A 20,620-nucleotide genomic window follows, 5' to 3' on the forward strand; every position below is an offset into this window, starting at 1 on the left:
CGCTACAGCGTAACTTCGGCCTTCCCGCTCACCGCCTCATATGCGACGTGCCCACCAGGTGGAACTCCACCTTGCACATGCTGGACAGACTGTGCGAGCAGCAGCAGGCCATAGTGGAGTTTCAGCTGCAGCACGCACGGGTCAGTCGCACTACAGAACAGCACCACTTCACCACCAATGACTGGGCCTCCATGCGAGACCTGTGTGCCCTGTTGCGCTGTTTCGAGTACTCCACCAACATGGCCAGTGGCGATGACACCGTTATCAGCGTTACAATACCACTTCTATGTCTCCTTGAGAAAACACTTAGGGCGATGATGGAACAGGAGGTGGCCCAGGAGGAGGAGGAGGAGGAGGAGGAAGAGGGGTCATTTTTAGCACTTTCAGGCCAGTCTCTTCGAAGTGACTCAGAGGGAGGTTTTTGGCAACAGCAGAGGCCAGGTACAAATGTGGCCAGCCAGGGCCCACTACTGGAGGACGAGGAGGACGAGGATGAGGAGGAGGTGGAGGAGGATGAGGATGAAGCATGGTCACAGCGGGGTGGCACCCAACGCAGCTCGGGTCCATCACTGGTGCGTGGCTGGGGGGAAAGGCAGGACGATGACGATACGCCTCCCACAGAGGACAGCTTGTCCTTATCCCTGGGCAGCCTGGCACACATGAGCGACTACATGCTGCAGTGCCTGCGCAACGACAGCAGAGTTGCCCACATTTTAACCTGTGCGGACTACTGGGTTGCCACCCTGCTGGATCCACGCTACAAAGACAATGTGCCCACCTTACTTCCTGCACTGGAGCGTGATAGGAAGATGCGCGAGTACAAGCGCACGTTGGTAGACACGCTACTGAGAGCATTCCCAAATGTCACAGGGGAACAAGTGGAAGCCCAAGGCCAAGGCAGAGGAGGAGCAAGAGGTCGCCAAGGCAGCTGTGTCACGGCCAGCTCCTCTGAGGGCAGGGTTAGCATGGCAGAGATGTGGAAAACTTTTGTCAACACGCCACAGCTAACTGCACCACCACCTGATACGCAACGTGTTAGCAGGAGGCAACATTTCACTAACATGGTGGAACAGTACGTGTGCACACCCCTCCACGTACTGACTGATGGTTCGGCCCCATTCAACTTCTGGGTCTCTAAATTGTCCACGTGGCCAGAGCTAGCCTTTTATGCCTTGGAGGTGCTGGCCTGCCCGGCAGCCAGCGTTTTGTCTGAACGTGTATTCAGCACGGCAGGGGGCGTCATTACAGACAAACGCAGCCGCCTGTCTACAGCCAATGTGGACAAGCTGACGTTCATAAAAATGAACCAGGCATGGATCCCACAGGACCTGTCCGTCCCTTGTCCAGATTAGACATTAACTACCTCCCCATAACCATATATTATTGGACTCCAGGGCACTTCCTCATTCAATCCTATTTTTATTTTCATTTTACCATTATATTGCGAGGCTACCCAAAGTTGAATGAACCTCTCCTCTGCCTGTGTGCTAGGCCTAAATATATGCCAATGGACTGTTGCAGTGGTGGGTGACGTGAAGCCTCATTCTCTGCTATGACATGCAGACTGATTCTCTGCTGACATGAAGCCAGATCCTCTGTTACGGGAGCTCTCTCCTCTGCCTGGGTGCTGGGCCTAAATTTATGACAATTGACTGTTGCAGTGGTGGGTGACGTGAAGCCTGATTCTCTGCTATGATATGAAGACTGATTCTCTGCTGACATGAAGCCAGATTGTCTGTTACGGGACCTTTCTCCTCTGCCTGGGTTCTGGGCCTAAATTTATGAAAATTGACTGTTGCAGTGGTGGGTGACGTGAAGCCTGATTCTCTGCTATGATATGAAGACTGATTCTCTGCTGACATGAAGCCAGATTGTCTGTTACGGGACCTTTCTCCTCTGCCTGGGTTCTGGGCCTAAATTTATGAAAATTGACTCTTACAGTGGTGGGTGACGTGAAGCCTGATTCTCTGCTATGATATGAAGACTGATTCTCTGCTGACATGAAGCCAGATTCTCTGTTACGGGACCTCTCTCCTCTGCCTGGGTGCTGGGCCTAAATTTATGACAATGGACTGTTGCAGTGGTGGCTGACGTGAAGCCTGATTCTCTGCTATGACATGCAGACTGATTCTCTGCTGTCATGAAGCCAGATTGTCTGTTACGGGACCTCTCTGCTCTGCCTGTGTGCTAGGCCTAAATATATGCCAATGGACTGTTGCAGTGGTGGCTGACGTGAAGCCTCATTCTCTGCTATGACATGCAGACTGATTCTCTGCTGTCATGAAGCCAGATTGTCTGTTACGGGACCTCTCTGCTCTGCCTGTGTGCTAGGCCTAAATATATGCCAATGGACTGTTGCAGTGGTGGGTGACGTGAAGCCTCATTCTCTGCTATGACATGCAGACTGATTCTCTGCTGACATGAAGCCAGATTGTCTGTTACGGGACCTCTCTGCTCTGCCTGTGTGCTAGGCCTAAATATATGCCAATGGACTGTTGCAGTGGTGGGTGACGTGAAGCCTCATTCTCTGCTATGACATGCAGACTGATTCTCTGCTGACATGAAGCCAGATTGTCTGTTACGGGACCTCTCTGCTCTGCCTGTGTGCTAGGCCTAAATATATGCCAATGGACTGTTGCAGTGGTGGGTGACGTGAAGCCTCATTCTCTGCTATGACATGCAGACTGATTCTCTGCTGACATGAAGCCAGATTGTCTGTTACGGGACCTCTCTGCTCTGCCTGTGTGCTAGGCCTAAATATATGCCAATGGACTGTTGCAGTGGTGGGTGACGTGAAGCCTCATTCTCTGCTATGACATGCAGACTGATTCTCTGCTGACATGAAGCCAGATTGTCTGTTACGGGACCTCTCTGCTCTGCCTGTGTGCTAGGCCTAAATATATGCCAATGGACTGTTGCAGTGGTGGGTGACGTGAAGCCTCATTCTCTGCTATGACATGCAGACTGATTCTCTGCTGACATGAAGCCAGATCCTCTGTTACGGGAGCTCTCTCCTCTGCCTGGGTGCTGGGCCTAAATTTATGACAATTGACTGTTGCAGTGGTGGGTGACGTGAAGCCTGATTCTCTGCTATGATATGAAGACTGATTCTCTGCTGACATGAAGCCAGATTGTCTGTTACGGGACCTTTCTCCTCTGCCTGGGTTCTGGGCCTAAATTTATGAAAATTGACTCTTACAGTGGTGGGTGACGTGAAGCCTGATTCTCTGCTATGATATGAAGACTGATTCTCTGCTGACATGAAGCCAGATTCTCTGTTACGGGACCTCTCTCCTCTGCCTGGGTGCTGGGTAGTGTTGAGCGCGAATATTCGAAAAGCAAATTTTTTTCGCGAATATCGCAACTTCGCGATTTCGCGAATATTTCGAATATAGTGCTATATATTCGTAAAAACGAATATTCGTTTTTTGTTTCCCCCCCCCCCCCCCACAAAATTACAGTACACATATAATTGATTGTTTCCCAAAGGTCCAACAGCTCAGATCTTACTCACATTGCCTAGAAAGTGATTGAGGCGCGAATCTTCGTAAGGCGATTTTATTAGCGCACATGCGAATATCGGCACGTCCCAGAACAGAGGCAAAGGGCTTTGCATTCATACATTAGTGAATTGAGTTGCGAATCTTCGTAAGGCGATTTTATTAGCGCACATGCGAATATCTACACTTGTCCCAGAACAGAGGCAAAGGGCTTTGCATTCATACATTAGTGATTGAATTGAGCTGCGAATCTTCGTAAGGCGATTTTATTAACGCAAATGCAAATATCTACACTTGTCCCCAGAACAGAGAGGCAAAGGCCTGTGCATTCATATAGTATAGCACCATATTCGCGAATACGTAGAACTTCGTAAAATTCGATTTACGAATATTCGTATTTTTTATTTTACTTTCCACCTTACAGATTACATTGATCTGTACTCTGTCAACTACTGTCATCACCCCCCACTGTATCTCGATTGATTCCCAAAAGTCTCACATTCCCTAGAAAGTGATTGAGGTGCGAATCTTCGTAAGGCGATTTTATTAGCGCACATGCGAATATCTACACTTGTCCCAGAACAGAGGCAAAGGGCATTGCATTCATACATTAGTGATTGAATTGAGTTGCGAATCTTCGTAAGGCGATTTCATTAGCGCACATGTGAATTTTGCATAGCATATGTATTATGCGATAATTCGAATTATCGCATATGCGAAATAATAACGAATTTGAATAATCGCGAATATTTTACGAATATTCTTTCGAATATTCACAAAATTTCGCGAATTCGAATATGGGACATGCCGCTCAACACTAGTGCTGGGCCTAAATTTATGACAATGGACTGTTGCAGTGGTGGGTGACGTGAAGCCTGATTCTCTGCTATGACATGCAGACTGATTCTCTGCTGACATGAAGCCAGATTGTCTGTTACGGGACCTCTCTCCTCTGCCTGGGTGCTGGGCCTAAATATATGCCAATGGACTGTTGCAGTGGTGGCTGACGTGAAGCCTCATTCTCTGCTATGACATGCAGACTAATTCTCTGCTGACATGAAGACAGATTCTCTGTTACGGGACCTCTCTCCTCTGCCTGGGTGCCGGGGCCTAAATATCTGAGAATGGACTGTTCCAGTGGTGGCTGACGTGAAGCCTCATTCTCTGCTATGACATGCAGACTAATTCTCTGCTGACATGAAGACAGATTCTCTGTTACGGGACCTCCCTCCTCTGCCTGGGTGCTGGGCCTAAATATATGCCAATGGACTGTTGCAGTGGTGGCTGACGTGAAGCCTCATTCTCTGCTATGACATGCAGACTAATTCTCTGCTGACATGAAGACAGATTCTCTGTTACGGGACCTCCCTCCTCTGCCTGGGTGCTGGGCCTAAATATATGCCAATGGACTGTTGCAGTGGTGGCTGACGTGAAGCCTCATTCTCTGCTATGACATGCAGACTGATTCTCTGCTGACATGAAGCCAGATTCTCTGTTACGGGACCTCTCTCCTCTGCCTGTGTGTGTGCTGGGCCTAAATATATGCCAATGGACTGTTGCAGTGGTGGCTGACGTGAAGCCTCATTCTCTGCTATGACATGCAGACTGATTCTCTGCTGACATGAAGCCAGATTCTCTGTTACGGGACCTCTCTCCTCTGCCTGTGTGTGTGCTGGGCCTAAATATATGCCAATGGACTGTTGCAGTGGTGGCTGACGTGAAGCCTCATTCTCTGCTATGACATGCAGACTAATTCTCTGCTGACATGAAGACAGATTCTCTGTTACGGGACCTCCCTCCTCTGCCTGGGTGCTGGGCCTAAATATATGCCAATGGACTGTTGCAGTGGTGGCTGACGTGAAGCCTCATTCTCTGCTATGACATGCAGACTGATTCTCTGCTGACATGAAGCCAGATTCTCTGTTACGGGACCTCTCTCCTCTGCCTGTGTGTGTGCTGGGCCTAAATATATGCCAATGGACTGTTGCAGTGGTGGCTGACGTGAAGCCTCATTCTCTGCTATGACATGCAGACTGATTCTCTGCTGACATGAAGCCAGATTCTCTGTTACGGGACCTCTCTCCTCTGCCTGTGTGTGTGCTGGGCCTAAATATATGCCAATGGACTGTTGCAGTGGTGGCTGACGTGAAGCCTCATTCTCTGCTATGACATGCAGACTAATTCTCTGCTGACATGAAGACAGATTCTCTGTTACGGGACCTCCCTCCTCTGCCTGGGTGCTGGGCCTAAATATATGCCAATGGACTGTTGCAGTGGTGGCTGACGTGAAGCCTCATTCTCTGCTATGACATGCAGACTAATTCTCTGCTGACATGAAGACAGATTCTCTGTTACGGGACCTCTCTCCTCTGCCTGGGTGCCGGGGCCTAAATATCTGAGAATGGACTGTTCCAGTGGTGGGTGACGGGAAGCCAGATTCTCTGCTATGGAACCTCTCTCCAATTGATTTTGGTTAATTTTTATTTATTTAATTTTTATTTTAATTCATTTCCCTATCCACATTTGTTTGCAGGGGATTTACCTACATGTTGCTGCCTTTTGCAGCCCTCTAGCTCTTTCCTGGGCTGTTTTACAGCCTTTTTAGTGCCGAAAAGTTCGGGTCCCCATTGACTTCAATGGGGTTCGGGTTCGGGACGAAGTTCGGATCGGGTTCGGATCCCGAACCCGAACATTTCCGGGATGTTCGGCCGAACTTCTCGAACCCGAACATCCAGGTGTTCGCTCAACTCTAATGAGCAGCTTTCTTCAGTCACCTAGTAAAGAAACTACTTACCAGCAGCAGCAGCTAGTCCTGGAGCAAGACCTGAACCAGCAGGTGGTGGCATACTTGGACAACACTACTGTCACTGCTACTGCCACTGCTGCAGCTGCCAACTCCCCCCCCCCCCCCACACTTTGTAATAGAGACACTACTTGAATATTGGTGCACTGCACAGTTATGTACACAATGAAAATTTGTAGCAGAGTCAGTAGTTCAGCGGTCTCCCATGCTCTCCCTGCAGTTTAACTTCCAAACCTTCATACTGAGATTGGGCTACCAAATGGGAAGAATATGATTAGGCAGATTGGCCTGGGTATACCAGATTTATCACGATTCATGAGAAACTAATTTGGAACAAATCAAATTTCTTGTCAAACTTCGGCAAAGCTGTTGAATTGAATTTTTCTAAACTTTGCTCATCTCTAGTAACAAACATAAGTTGCGAAAAGTTCCTGGCTCTGCTGCTTTTTCTACAGAGCTTGAAATCCTAATAACAAAGAAAGAAATTGATTGTGAGGAATATAGAGAGATATAATTTGATGCCTGTCAATTGGCTGTCTAGGTTGATGAGAATCTGGCATAGGAAATCGGCTCCACAGGTGGCCCAGCCTCAAAGCCTCAAGGTAATAACATTTCACACCTCCAGCAGTCGGACTGGAAGCAAGCTTCTCTGACAGTGCAACCCCCTTCTGGGGGCCTTAGCTGGTCAACTGCATTAAATAAACCCCCCCAGACAGTCTGAAACAGCAAGTTTATAACGAGTTATGAAATTACCATAATGTCACGGACGTACCAAGACATACAGACGTTCCCATGACAGGTGGCAGGAGATTTGTGAGACTGGCAACACATGGTTTGATCTGACATTTTTTTCCCTTTGGATCAAATGACGTCTGTGTTGTTTCTGGTGCTTGCCACACCTTCTTTCTCCAGGTGTGGCTATTGTGGTAATTTTACCTTCTCTATTTATTGTTGTTTCTCCCACTATGCTTTGCGGTTTATAGCTTCTGTTAGACTTGTGGTTAGCTTATGTTTGGTTATTGGCTGAGTTCCTGGTTCTACCTTAGCTTCATTGAAGATAACTGTTTCCTTTCCTTTTTGTATTTTGTTTATATACTGTATATGTATGCGTTGCCTTTCCCTGTTTGTCATTAGGCCTGAGGGAGACTCCTGTTTGTCCTTCTCTTTGGAGGAACAGGTAGACTCAGTCTTGACATTAGTTCCAGGGTCCTAAAGGGTGAGATAGGATTGTAGGTATCCGGTGTATGAACTTCCCTACAGATGTAGCTCAAACTCTTAACTCAAAATTCTTAACTAATCATGTTATCTTCAAACAAAAGCCATTGAAAAGCAATTGAAGGCGTTTGCTTAACGCATTTAGTTTCAATAACACATCTCATATAGCATGAGTGTTAACTCTACTACATCTGTACCTTTGGGGCTTGTTCATACTGGTAGACTATCAGGACTGAAGTTAAGGTTTTCTCTAGAAAGTGTCCATATTTCTTCCCTAGTTTCCAGACCTTATTCCGGTATCCCCTTTCCCTCCTATGCTCGGTGTGGTGTTTTTCTCCAACACATGAGCGTGACACATACGTCTTAGCTATATACCGGTGACATCTTTTGGATCGCGGGACCGAGCCGGATGTTCCCCTAGATGTCTCTCGATTGTACGACACAGGAAAGAGGAAATATGGAGAACAGGTGGCCAAATGTACCAGGGACCCCGTTAGATGCATTGGCACCAGAACCACCTCCCTATAACCTTCCAGTGAGGAGTTATGATCCCAATTGGGTTTTTGGAGTTTTGACTACCATACCTAAGGGAAGGGGGAGTAGGACCGTGCCGCGTGATCCCAATGCAGTGTAATGTCAGATGGGGATGCAAGGTTTGGTTTGACACATTGATCCTATGCATCCTTAGTCTTTTTTTGTTTCTTTATTCCAGGCAACTGCTTGCCTATGGGATACTACAGAGGGAGAAAGAGTTCAAGAAAAATGCTTTTACCAAAGTACAAAGATACTATAGAGGGAGATAGAGTTCAAGAAAAATACTTTTACTAAAGTACAAGGTTCCTGAACAGCTTTAATTTGAGACCACATGGCTGCACAATTTTGCATTAATGTTTTTTCCCACTAAGGATCTTTTTCTCAAGTAAATAGAGAAAGGAGCCTTCTGGTAGGTTTACTGCAAGATGCATCTTCTGGTACTTACATTTTCCGGTTCATCTTTTTCTCCCTGCATCTCATTTTCATTTGTTTCTTCCGTACACTCCGCTCCTTGATTATTCTCTATGCTCTGAAAATTAATTATATCAAATTTATAGTCTGTCAACATAAAAAAAAAAACTCATACATGTCTAAGCTGAGCTCTAATAAAAATGGTTTTCTGATATTTATATACTGATGACCTATCCAGAGAATAGGTCATCAGGTTGGGGTCAGCTCACCAAACATAGCATCATCCATTGTATAGCGGCTGTGCTTGGAATCGCATATTGAATGTGGCTGAGCTGCTGTTGGGCCACGTGACACGTGAACGTGTCATCACTGGCCTAGGATAGTAGAGAGAAGGCCACAGTGCTCAGAGGAGTGCTGGTGCCTTCTCAAACAGCTGATGGGCGAAGGTCCCAGATGTCGGACCCCAACCGATCAGATACTGATGACCTATCCTGAGGATACTGTAGCTCATCAGTATATAAAATCTCTGTATTACTTTTTTGGGGGGCTCGGACAATCAATAAAAATTTGGGTTACGACGGGCATCTTATTTATTCAAATTGTAACAGGTTTAACATCAAGTATCAAATTCATTTTTCATCTTATTTTTCAACAAATTTATTTAGACCTAAATCCTAGAAGGGCTCATTGACTTACAATGCTGTGAAAAATTAGGCAGATTGGAAAAAAAATGTTGCAAAGTAATAATGCTTTCAAAACTAGAAGTATTAATAGTTTAAATTTTAAACTTATTATGCAGCAGGGCAATGACCCCAAACATACAGCAAGTGTAATTAGGAACTATATTCAGCTAAAAGAAGAACAAAGAGTCCTGGAAGTGATGATATGGCCCCACAGAATCCTAATCTCAACATCCTCTAGTCTGTCTGGGATTAAATGAAGAGACAGAAGGATTGTGGCAAGCCTACATCCACAGAAGATCTGTGTTTAGTGTTCCAAGAAGTTTGAAACAACCTCGTAGCCAAGTTCCTTCAAAAGTGTACCTAGAAGAACCAATGATGTTTTGAGTGCTAAGGGTGCTCAGACCAAATATTGATTGGATTTAGATTTCTCTTTTTTTTTAATTCACTTTACATTTTTTTAATTGATAAAAACAAAACATTTACACTTCTATTTTTGAAAGAATTCTTAGTTGGAAGTATTTTTTCCACACCTGTCTAATTATTTTTTTTACGGCAGTGGGGGTTGAACCACTGTGTCAACCTATAGCCTTAGCTTAGGGCTAATTCTAAAGACTTATCCTGGCAGTCCCATGCTAATCACTCTTTATCCCCTGAACAGGGATCTGGACTTCACTACAGGGGAGGCACCAGGTCGCTACGGTTAGTTCAGCCAAAAAAGATTACTGTGTATGGGCAGCTTTAGAATGACTGGTATATGTCAGTATACTGCTAAAAAATAATATATTGACTAGTACACTAAACTATTGCACCCACAAAGTGCAGTAAGCATAGTTATTATAGCCTACGGATAATGATTTCTTTAAACATATTGGGGGAGGTTTATCAAAATTGGTATAAAGGAAAACTGGCTCATAGCAACCAATTAGAATCAACCTTTCAATTTTTTTTTAGCTCCCTTGGAAAATTAAAGGTGAAATCTGATTGGTTGATATTAGAGATGAGCGAATTTTTTCAAAAATTCCATTTGGCCCGTTTGCCGAATTTTACGAAAAGATTTGATCCGAATTTATTGGAGGAGAATCGAGTTTAAAAACAGCTATTTCCTGGCTGCAGAGAGCCTGTATAGTGGTTACTGTGCCTTGCAGTAACACTCATAGGGAGTCTGCTGTGGTAGTGAAATAATACTGTGAGTCCGTATGACATGCAGATGACAGGCATCGCTCTTAGAATCACTGCACACTTCACTTATTTGGGCAGTCACGGGGCCAAAACTGACCAAATAACTCAGGTGTGAAGTCAGCCTTACAGGTCAATGTTAGCACCAGGTATAAAGAACCATGCAGCGGTCAAAGATCCTACTATAGCGTGAAAAAGTGCACTCCTTTTATACCGTCGTCAGCAATTTTGCATTAATGTGTTTTCACACTAAGGATCTTTTTTTCAAGTAAATAGAGAAAGGAGCCTTCTGGTAGGTTTACTGCAAGATGCATCTTCTGGTACTTACATTTTCCGGTTCATCTTTTTCTCCCTGCATCTCATTTTCATTTGCTTCTTCTGTACACTCCGCTGCTTGATTATTCTCTATGCTCTGAAAATTAATTATATCAAAGTTATAGTCTGTCAACATAAAAACACTCATATATGTCTAAGCTGGGCTCTAATAAAAAGGGTTTTCTGAGATTTTATATACTGATGACCTACTCTCTGGCATATCAGTCTCTTGTGGGGTCCGATACCTGGGTCCGCTGATGCCTTCTCACAGCTGACCAAACATAGCATTGTCCATTGTATAGCGTTGGTGCCTTCTCAAACAGCTGATGAGCGAAGGTCCCAGGTGTCGGACCCCCACCGATCAGATACTGATGACCTATCCTGATGACACTGTAGGTCATCAGTATATAAAATCTCTGTATTACTTTTTTGGGGGGCTCAGCCGATCACAGAGTTGTGAAGTGACAGCAGCACGAGGAGACCACAGACTGGCAAGGTGACATAGTGTGGAGGTCGCAGCAGCAACATGAAGAGGTTATGAAGCGGCACAATGACATAGTGTGGAGGTGGCAGCAGCAGCATAAGGAGACCACAGAGTTGCCCAGAGACAGAGTTGTGAGTTGGCAGCAGCATGAGGAGACCACAGAATGGCCCAGTGACATAGTGTTGAGGTAGCAGCAGCATGAGAAGACCACAGAATGGCTATTTGGCAGCTGCATGAAAAGACCACATAGTGGTGAAGCGGCAGCAGCATGAGGAGACCACAGAGTGGCACAATGACACAGTGTGGAGGTGGCAGCAGCATAAGGAGGCCACAGAGTAGCACAATGACAGTGTGGAGGTGGCATCACCAGGAGCAAGAGGAGACCACAGAGTAGCACAATGGCATAATGTAGAAGTGGCAACAGCAGCATGAGGAGAACTGAGTGGTGAGGTGGCAGCAGCATTAGGAGACCACAGAGTGACCCGGTGACAGAGTGGCGAGGTGGGTGGCAATAAAAGTACCCACTGATGATGGTGGGTGTAAGAAGGAGCACTTGGCATCAGATGTGTGGCAGGATCAGAATAGTAGCTGAGGAAGGTAGCCAAAAGAAACCGATCTCTTTTGTCAAGATTTGGGTGAGGCAACATGGATGATCTAATCTGATGCATCAGGCTTTGGTGGATGGAAATCCTGGCTGATCCACGCCTGATTCATCTTGACAAAGGTCAGTCTCTCTACATTTTGGGTGGACAGGAGAGTTCTCTTTGGGGTAACTATGGCCCCTGCCGCACTAAACACCGACTCTGATACCACAATACTGGCCATGCAGGACAGCTTTTCCAGGGAAAACTCAGCCAGTTGCGGCCACAAATCCAGTTTGACTGCCCAGTAGTCCAGAAGATCTTCAATGTGGGGTGGCAGGGTGCCGTCCAAGTATGCCACCACCTGCTGGTTCAGGTTCTGCTTCAGGTCTAGCTGCTACTGCTGGTGTACTAGGCGGGTTAAGAAAGCTGCTCATCATCAACTCTGCTGCTGATGGAGCTGGTACTGCAACCCCCCCCCCCACCCCTCCACAGCAGCCATGGCAGTGGAACGAGAGCACAGAGGGACCCCCCTGGTCAGACCTGCGAGAGGATGGACGATGGTACAGATAGACAGCGGCCAACTGACTACATAGAAAGTCTCTATATTAGTTCAGTTTGTCCTCCCTCTCAGAGGGTGTAAAAAAGGCCCCCATTTTGGATCGGTAGAGGTGGAGAGCCAGAAGTCATTCTTCTGCTGAATGATGACAATTTGGCTGTCACTACCCAAGCAAGTGAGCATGCAGCGGGCCATTTGAGCAAATGACCCGGAGGGACTCCCTGCCTCCTTCTCCACTGCATATTACCACGGTGTGCCTGGGTCATCAGTCTCATTTTCCTCATCTCCCTCTTGCTCCTTTGGCTGCTCATGCTCCTCCTCTCCTGTTACCTGTGTAGAAAAACCACCCATTTCACTACACATTGCTTGTGCTCCAATGTCCTCCTCCTCCAGTTCAACCCCCACAGGGTTCATGTGGCTGTGAGATGTAGGCGCCATGTCTCCAGTCCCCTGACCAGCCAGATTTACCAGCATCTGTTCCAGGACATGAAGCAGTGGAATGACATTGTTCATCCCGTAGTCCTGGCGACTGACAAATAACGTGGCATCATCAAAGGGCCTGAGCAAACGGCAGGTGTCAAGCATGAGCTGCCACTATCAGACATCAAAGTTACACAGGGGAGTACTCCTGTCCACTTGGATTATCAAGATCAATCGCTAATGGCCTTTCTCTATTCGTATAGTCGGTCAAACATATGGAGGGTGGAATTCCAATTGGTTTAAACGTTGCATATAAGCATATGTTGGGGGATGCCAATCTGCCGCTGCAGCTCAAGGAGAGTGTGCTTGGCGGTGTACGAGTGGCTGAAGTGCATGCAAAGTTTCCTGGCCATTTTTAGGATGTCTTGCAGATGGGTGGAAGACTTCAGGAACTGCTTGAAAACCAGTTTGAACACATGCACCATGCCCTCCTTGACGCAGCGCCGACACCATGTTCTTCCCGTTGTCGGTCACCATGGTTCCGATTTTCAGTTGTCGCGGAGAAAGCCAGGATTAGATTTTTTGATGAAGGACACGTAGCAGTACCTCCCCTGTGTGACTTTGTTCGTCCAGGCAAATGAGGTGTAGAACAGCAGGACATCACTGTGCCCTGCACATGTGGTATGCTGGGGAAGCACTGTGAATTGTTCTTACAGTGGAGGCTGAGGACACAGTGGAAGATGAGGAGGCAGAGGTGGACATTGTCGCATGACCAACGGAGTGAGAATGTGGAGGCAGAAGCAGCGTCATCTGGCCAAGTTGCTGGTATGGCTGGGCAGGAACCACATTTAGCCAGTGGGCCATAAAGGACATGTATTGTCCCTGACCGCAGTTACAGCTCCACACATCGGTGCTGCCGTGCACTTTGGCAGACACCGACAGGCTAAAGGACTGGCCCACCTTCTGTTCTACATGTGTGTGCAGGGCTGGTACTGCCTTTTTGGCAAATAAATGACGGCTTGGGACTCTCCACCTAGGCTCGGCATGGCACAAGCCATCAGTTCTCTGAAAGGTGCAGAGTCCACCACTTGGAAAGGGAGGGACTGCAGCACCAGCAACTTGGCCAGGAGCACATTCAGCTTCTGCGGCATTGGATGAGTACACACATGCTGTTGTCTCTTGACAATCGCTTAGGTGATCGATTGCTGACAGAATGACTGGCAAGGAGTAGGAGGAAGAGCAGGAGCATCAGGACCAGCAGATGATTGGAAGGACAGAAAGCTATCTTCGTCTGAGGTGGTGGAGCCTTGACTGCCTGAAATCGGGTGCATGCCACTGGTGGATGCAGGCAGGCTGGACCACCACATTGGATCCACGGTTCTCCCAGGCCACTTTATGGTGATGCTGCATATGTTGACACAGCGCCGTGGTGCCAACATTGGCTCCCTGGCCACACTTCACCTTCTGCCCACAAATTTGACAAATGGCCATGTTCACCTCTTCCGGCAGCTTAACAAAAGACTGCCACTCCGCTGAGTAGGCCAGGCCACTTTATGGAGACTTCCTACAGCTATAGCTGTAGGAGACTTCCTACAGCTATCAGCCTACAGTAGGGCATGGTGGGAGTTTTAAAGTGTTTAAAAAATGTTTGCGTAATGATTGTGCTTCTTTCTACAATCATAACTGTGAAGGAACATGTATATTTTGGGCTTCCCGAATGTTTTTCAGACATATCATTCCCTGTTTCAGCTGCACAGCTAGATGCATTTCACTCAGAAGCAGGAGGCATCGCCCTTCTGTGGAATCTGCCAGCACTGTACTGCTGTGACGTCCTTTCATTTACTTCCCACTATGTTTGTTCATAGTTCCGGAGCTCACAGAACAGATAAAGAGTAGGAAATCAAACTTACAGACACACAGGAGGCTGCTATATTCTTCAGAAGCTGTATAGAAACAGTTCTTTTATCAGGCTCAGGATCTCAGCTAGCTCTGACACACCCCCACTGCCTCTATACCATCTCTGTTACTAAGGGCAAATCTTATTTGTAAAAAACACATATAATCACAGGACATACAATCCACAAGGTGAGTGCCTAATAGGGCCAGAATCTCAAATTGCATGGAATGGGCACAAAATACTATCAGTATTGCTAGTTGCATATTAGCACATGCACTTTACCCTTTGCAGCCCATTTTGTGTAGGGTTAAGCACAAATCTTGCCTGACAGAAGGCATTGAAGTGATTATTAGGTGGAAGACTTTACAGCCCTTTTCCAGGTGGATGCAGGCAGATTTTGTAATTGAAGTGATTTAGAAAAGTGCTATTTACACCATCCTCTATTAATTGAAATTAAATAAAATGCAAAGAGTCTTTAATGGAATCCAGTTACTGACCTTTGTTGAGATCTCACAATATGTTTTTTCTTCAAAATCTAATTCCACTGGAAATAAAGGGGAAAATAAATGTTAAGAGATGTTCTTGGCAAATGCAAGTATACTCATTAAGTAGGTAGCCTATAAGATTAAAGTTTTTTTTTCAAGACTTTCTAACTAATGACCTGTCCTCTGGATAGTATAAAAAGGAATGAAAGCAGCACACACGGTCTCATCGGGTCACCAGAACGCATCAGCCGCCAAAAACCACGGATCCACGGCCGTCATGCCGGAAGGTTGAAGAGGGAGAGTCACAGCAGCATCTCAGTTTTTTTTTTCTTTTTTATTGCAAAAGCTTCACAGCATGTATACAAATGTCCACGCTCAATGAAACGTCTGGCAACCGGTTTATCCAGCGCACCTTTCCTTATTGTGCTCTTCTGTTTGTTGATCCTTTCTCTCACCTCCATTGTAGTCTCACCCACATAGAGGAGACTACAAGGGCACTGTATCATATAGATAATATCTTTTTGATCGACAGGTAAAAAAAACATTGATTTTAAACTCTTTGTTTCAAATCAATGTTTTTTTTACCCGTCGATCAAAAGATGTTATCTATATGATACAGTGCCCTTGTAGTCTCTGGTTGCCAGACGTTTCATTGAGCGTGGACATTCTATTAATCAGCTGCGGTTCAGAGTCATCGATGCAGTGGGTTCCCTTAGAAGGGGTGGAGATAGAGAAAAAATCTTAAGGAAAAAGAACTGAAGTGGATATATACCCTGCGATTCCTACAACCACATGGTCTTAATTTGGATTTTAGTGTGGCAGGGATTGATTAAGATGATCCCCCAGTTAGGAGATATATAAGCACTTCATTGAGGTCATCCTCCGTATTCTGTATAATCCTAGTGATTTTTTTAATATTTTAAATACGTTTGTTATATCCTCTATAATGATATGTGTGATCAGCTTGTTCTAGATATATGCCCAATTCCTAAATTAGATGCATGTTATCACTGTCATATATGTGCTCTGCCCCAATTTGTTGGAGGTGGGGATTTATATGTCATGTACTATTGAATAGATGGACCCTTGCTCCCGGTGCTCCGTTTTCGCTATGTCCGCAAAGCTTTATATGTTACCTTGGCAACGGTGACGCAGTGTGATGTCACATTTGTGCGCGACTTTTGGTCTTGGTGCCGGCGCTGCAGCTTATATAGTCACGCATTGTGACGTGCTCACGCGGGACTTCCGCGAGATCTGCAGCGCGGTTGCCGTGGGGACATGTAAACAGTGAGTAGGGCGAGCTTGCGCAGTACAGAGGCGGGGATGTGATTGTCGGGCGGGAGTAAGTGTTTCTATGGTGCAATCTACCCAGGTGAGACAGTTGATTTATGCAAAAGAGGGATTACTATTGTGACCAATTATGATTGGTTTTGTGTGGCAGGTGAACGCATACTATTGGCTGATGTGAGGAGGGTGGTGGTTATCCTATTTAATGTTGGTAGATGTCACAGTTTGATTATGCTTGATAAAGGCTGGTTACAGCCAAAACGTTGCACTTTATTTGTATACATGCTGTGAAGCTTTTGCAATAAAAAAAAACAAAAAAAAAACGGAGATGCTGCTGTGACTCTTCTACTTCAACCTTCTGTCCTCTGGATAGGTCATCAGTATCTGTGGGGGTCTGACACCCGGGATCCCTGCCAATCAGCTATGTTCGAAGGCACCAACACTTGCAGTAGCACCATGGCCTTATCGCAGCTTTTCCTATGCCACGTTCATTGGTCAAGTTGCCTAGGCGCAGCTCAGCCCTATAGAAGTGAATGGGGCTGAGCGCGATACCCACACAGCCGCTATACAGTGTACGAAGCACAGAGAAGGCTGAGTCAATCACAGGACCACCACTGCCTTTTCAAGTAGCTGATCAGCGGGAGTCCCGGGTGTCAGGCCCCAACAATCAGATATCGATGACCTATCCAGAGGACAGGTCATCAGTTATAAAATCTTGGAAAACCTAATGTCTAATTTAGACCGAAAGGGAAACCTTACCAGAGCACTTTTTGGGGTGAAATTAATTGAATCAGCTAAGTTATTTGGTCATCTTCTCTAACTCCGACACTAGCAGTACAAATCTGCCTCCCCCATCCACATTTTAGCATTATGTGTGAATGTAGGTAAAATGCCTCATCCTGGATTCTACAAGGATTGTCTAGACCGGATGAACTTATAGCAAACAGCCGTGAGAGGGATTAAACTTGTCATAGTGGTATCCTCCGGAGCAGGGACGCACAGTTGTTTCACATTTGAGCCACAGCCAAAATTTAGTCACCAGGTGGACATAATCTTTAGGTCTGTGCATCCTGCTAATAAAAAAAAAAGTTACTTAAAGGCTCTTTACACCTTTGTGGGCAATTTTTTATTAGTGGATTTTACTAATTTTGAGCTAAAATAATTTTTACAATTGGTCTTTATTAAAAATCTGGCTTCCTTTTTTTCTTACAGAGCTGAGATGCTGTAGTAGCAGCCTGTGGATTTTCTGTCTCTTCCGTCAGACGGGGAGTTAACAGGCTCCTTATTTCTGCTTTGACATTATAAACACTCTTTATAGCTCATCCTTATCTTACTGATAAGAATGTGGCTTAAATAAGTGTTTAGGACCTCTTAGTAGGTTAAGAGATAAGGTTTTTTAGATCACCGGCAAAAAGTGGTAGTGAAAGTTCCAGTCACACAGTTAGAAAAACTATTAATCCTTTGTGACAGAATGGCTCAATATTTTAAATAAAGGCCAATTGAAAATATGATTTTTAGCCAAAAATGAGTAATATGTAGTCATAAAAATTGCCTCCGAAGGTGTATATAGCCTTTAAAGCTATGCAGCTATTAAAGGATATTTCCTGCAATAGATATTGATGACCTACCCTAAGGATCAGTCATCAATATCAGATCAGTGGTGATCCAACACCCGGCATCACCATCGATCAGCTGTTACCTGTAATTAACACAAAGTGTGGGTCCATACTGGTGGTCACCTCACAGAGAGAGCAGAGCTGTCTGCTACAGGCCCCATTCTCTGTGTTTGAGTTTAGGTACTAGCAACTGGCCGAAAGCTGATCGATGGCAGTACTGGGCGACAGACCCCCGACAATCTGATATTGATGACCATCTACCAGCCTGCCACTTGTCACTGCTAGTGTTGAGCGAATTGAAGTCCATGAAGTGGACTTCAATCCGAATTTAAGGGAAAATTTGATTAGCTCGAAGATGAATTTCCTCGTGCTTCGTGGCAAGAAATTGATTTTCCCTGAATGGCGATAAATAAAATAAATAAAAAAATGATACTTACCTCATCCATTTGATCACCAGCACTTGATTAAAGATCTTGCTATAAATCCTGTGCGCGGTGACGTATGACATCACCACGCCAGGCGACGTGAGATGTGTGAGATTTCCAGCTAGATCTTCAATCAAAATGGCGGCCACTGGCTCTTTGCGATCAAATGGATAAGGTAAGTTTGATTTTATTTATTCTTTAAATTGTTTTACACCGGATTATTACTGTCAGATGCTGCAATCAGCTTTGAACGCTGCATCTGAGAGGCACAATGACGGGGAGTGGTGCAATTGTCACTCCCTGTCATTGCTCCCACTACTTACAAAGAAATGTGCTTTGTGACAAAGTAATTTGGCAAAGCATACGAAAAATGTTCAATACTTTGCTGATCTCTAGTCACTACCCCGGTCCTCGGCTATGTGCAGGTGTCCTAACTATTGCTGTCCATCACCCTGCCTCTGTCTAGTTACACACGAGCATCTTCAGCACTCAGTAGAACGCTGAAGACTGAAGACAAACTCACTTATGGCTTTGCTAAGAATCCTCTTTATATCATGTTTTCTAGTGCAAAGAGGCATCTTTCTCTAATAAAGTATATCATTAAAATGTTTAACATCCCATTGCCTGCACTATATTAAAAATTAATAGAAACCACAGTTACAACTAAGTTAACCCTTATTTAGTTAGCAGTCTGAGGACTTTTGTTCTACCCTCTGACAGTCAGCATATGTAACAGCACCTTATGAGATTTCAGCCTGTGGATTTAAACGTGACCACACACCAAAGACGGGAAAATGGTGAGGAAAGATAACACAAAACACTGTATAATAAAAAGCTACGCAACTTTCATTATAGAATGATTAGGCCTTAAATTTAAAGGAGTTTTCCAAGACTATTAAATTCCCCCCATATGCTTCACCCGCGATGCTAGGGAGGCTCGTCCTCGTCTGCCATTGGCTGCTCCCCTCCCCGACACTGGACTCTTTCATCTGTGCACGGGGAGAAGCAGCAGCGGCGGTGCAGGGACCAGGAGCGGCGCGGGGAGTAGTGTAAGTATATTCATTGTGATGGGCCAGGGCATATGGGGGGAATTTAATAGTCTTGGATAACCCCTTTAAGATAGAGCTGTCATCCCTCCTGACATGTCTGTTTTAGTACTTGCTTGTGTTTCTCAAAATATACCAATTTTAGAGCATCTTTTCTTTGAAAGCTGGATGCCTTCTAGAGATTTATAAAGATTTATAAAGAAATCACTTGATGTTACCATTTCGGGCAGGCTGCCTGAGACGAGAACTGAAACCCTCCCCCCCATGCCAATTTCTTGACCTTACCCCTTTGCCACAATGAAAACGCTTATTGCCCATGGCCCTTCCGCTGCCCCCCTCTTGCTCCTACCTGGTGCTGCCTGAGGCGATTGCCTCACCTGGCCTCATTGGTGGTGCACCCCTGCAAAAGGGTGTGTCTTTCCACTGATGTCAGTACTGATTGGACAGGGTCAGATTTATGTAGGGGCATGCCCTCAAATAGTAGCATCATATATCTCTAGGAGGAATAACAAAGGAACAGCACAAAGCAGAGTTCAAAGAGCAAAGTGTTACACAATGGTTGTGTTTAACAGACATGTTAAGAAAGTTAAGGACCTGTCATGCGGTGAAAGCGATGTCAGAGTCTTTATTTCTTAAAACCCGCTGCTGCACTTATGCAGATAAGTTTGTTTGCACATACAGACTGTAGCAGAGATAGAGAATGGGGGGGGGGGGGCAGTTGTAAAAGGGACACTCCTCTTAAATGTTTGTGCCACATATTAACATCCTATAGGTGATTATTCAATGGATGTTTTTTTGTTTGTTTTTTACACTTATTCCATGTATTCTGCTTCCAGAATTCCTGAAAATATTTTATATTTTATTTTCAATGGCATAGTACAAAAACAGCAAAAAAAATGCCAATATTTATAACCCCTTTTCTGATAGAAATGTCCCTTTAAGGATCAGATAGTGGGCATAGGTTTGACCACATGAAATAGAATTGGATGATCCCCTAAAACTCTTCTGAAACAGAAATCCAGAAATGTTCCATTTGAAGAAAGCTACTGTACGAGGACGGGTTATTAATGTTCGTTCTACGAGGCATTTCTAAGGCTACTTTCACACTTGTGTTGTGTTTTTCCAGTATTGAGATCCGGCAGAGGATCTCAATACTGGAAAAAAAAAATCAGGATGCATCAGG

The 20,620-nt window shown here is 45.3% G+C and overlaps 1 protein-coding gene across 2 annotated transcripts in view; it reads right to left on the reverse strand.

The window, feature by feature from the left end:
- LOC122929230 overlaps window positions 1-20,620 on the reverse strand; it is a 231,062-nt gene that overhangs the window by 40,918 nt on the left and 169,524 nt on the right. The window contains exons 8-10 of one of the 2 annotated variants that reach the window (XM_044282738.1): window positions 15,076-15,122; window positions 10,651-10,734; window positions 8,498-8,581 (exon numbers count right to left, since the gene is read on the reverse strand). In XM_044282738.1, the coding sequence (XP_044138673.1) occupies window positions 8,498-8,581; window positions 10,651-10,734; window positions 15,076-15,122 (215 nt within the window). The remainder of the gene's footprint in view (window positions 1-8,497; window positions 8,582-10,650; window positions 10,735-15,075; window positions 15,123-20,620) is intronic. The other variant, XM_044282739.1, reaches the window with a different exon arrangement.

The sequence above is a fragment of the Bufo gargarizans genome, chromosome 2 (assembly GCF_014858855.1).
Source record: "Bufo gargarizans isolate SCDJY-AF-19 chromosome 2, ASM1485885v1, whole genome shotgun sequence".
Classification (NCBI taxonomy): Eukaryota; Metazoa; Chordata; class Amphibia; order Anura; family Bufonidae; genus Bufo; species Bufo gargarizans.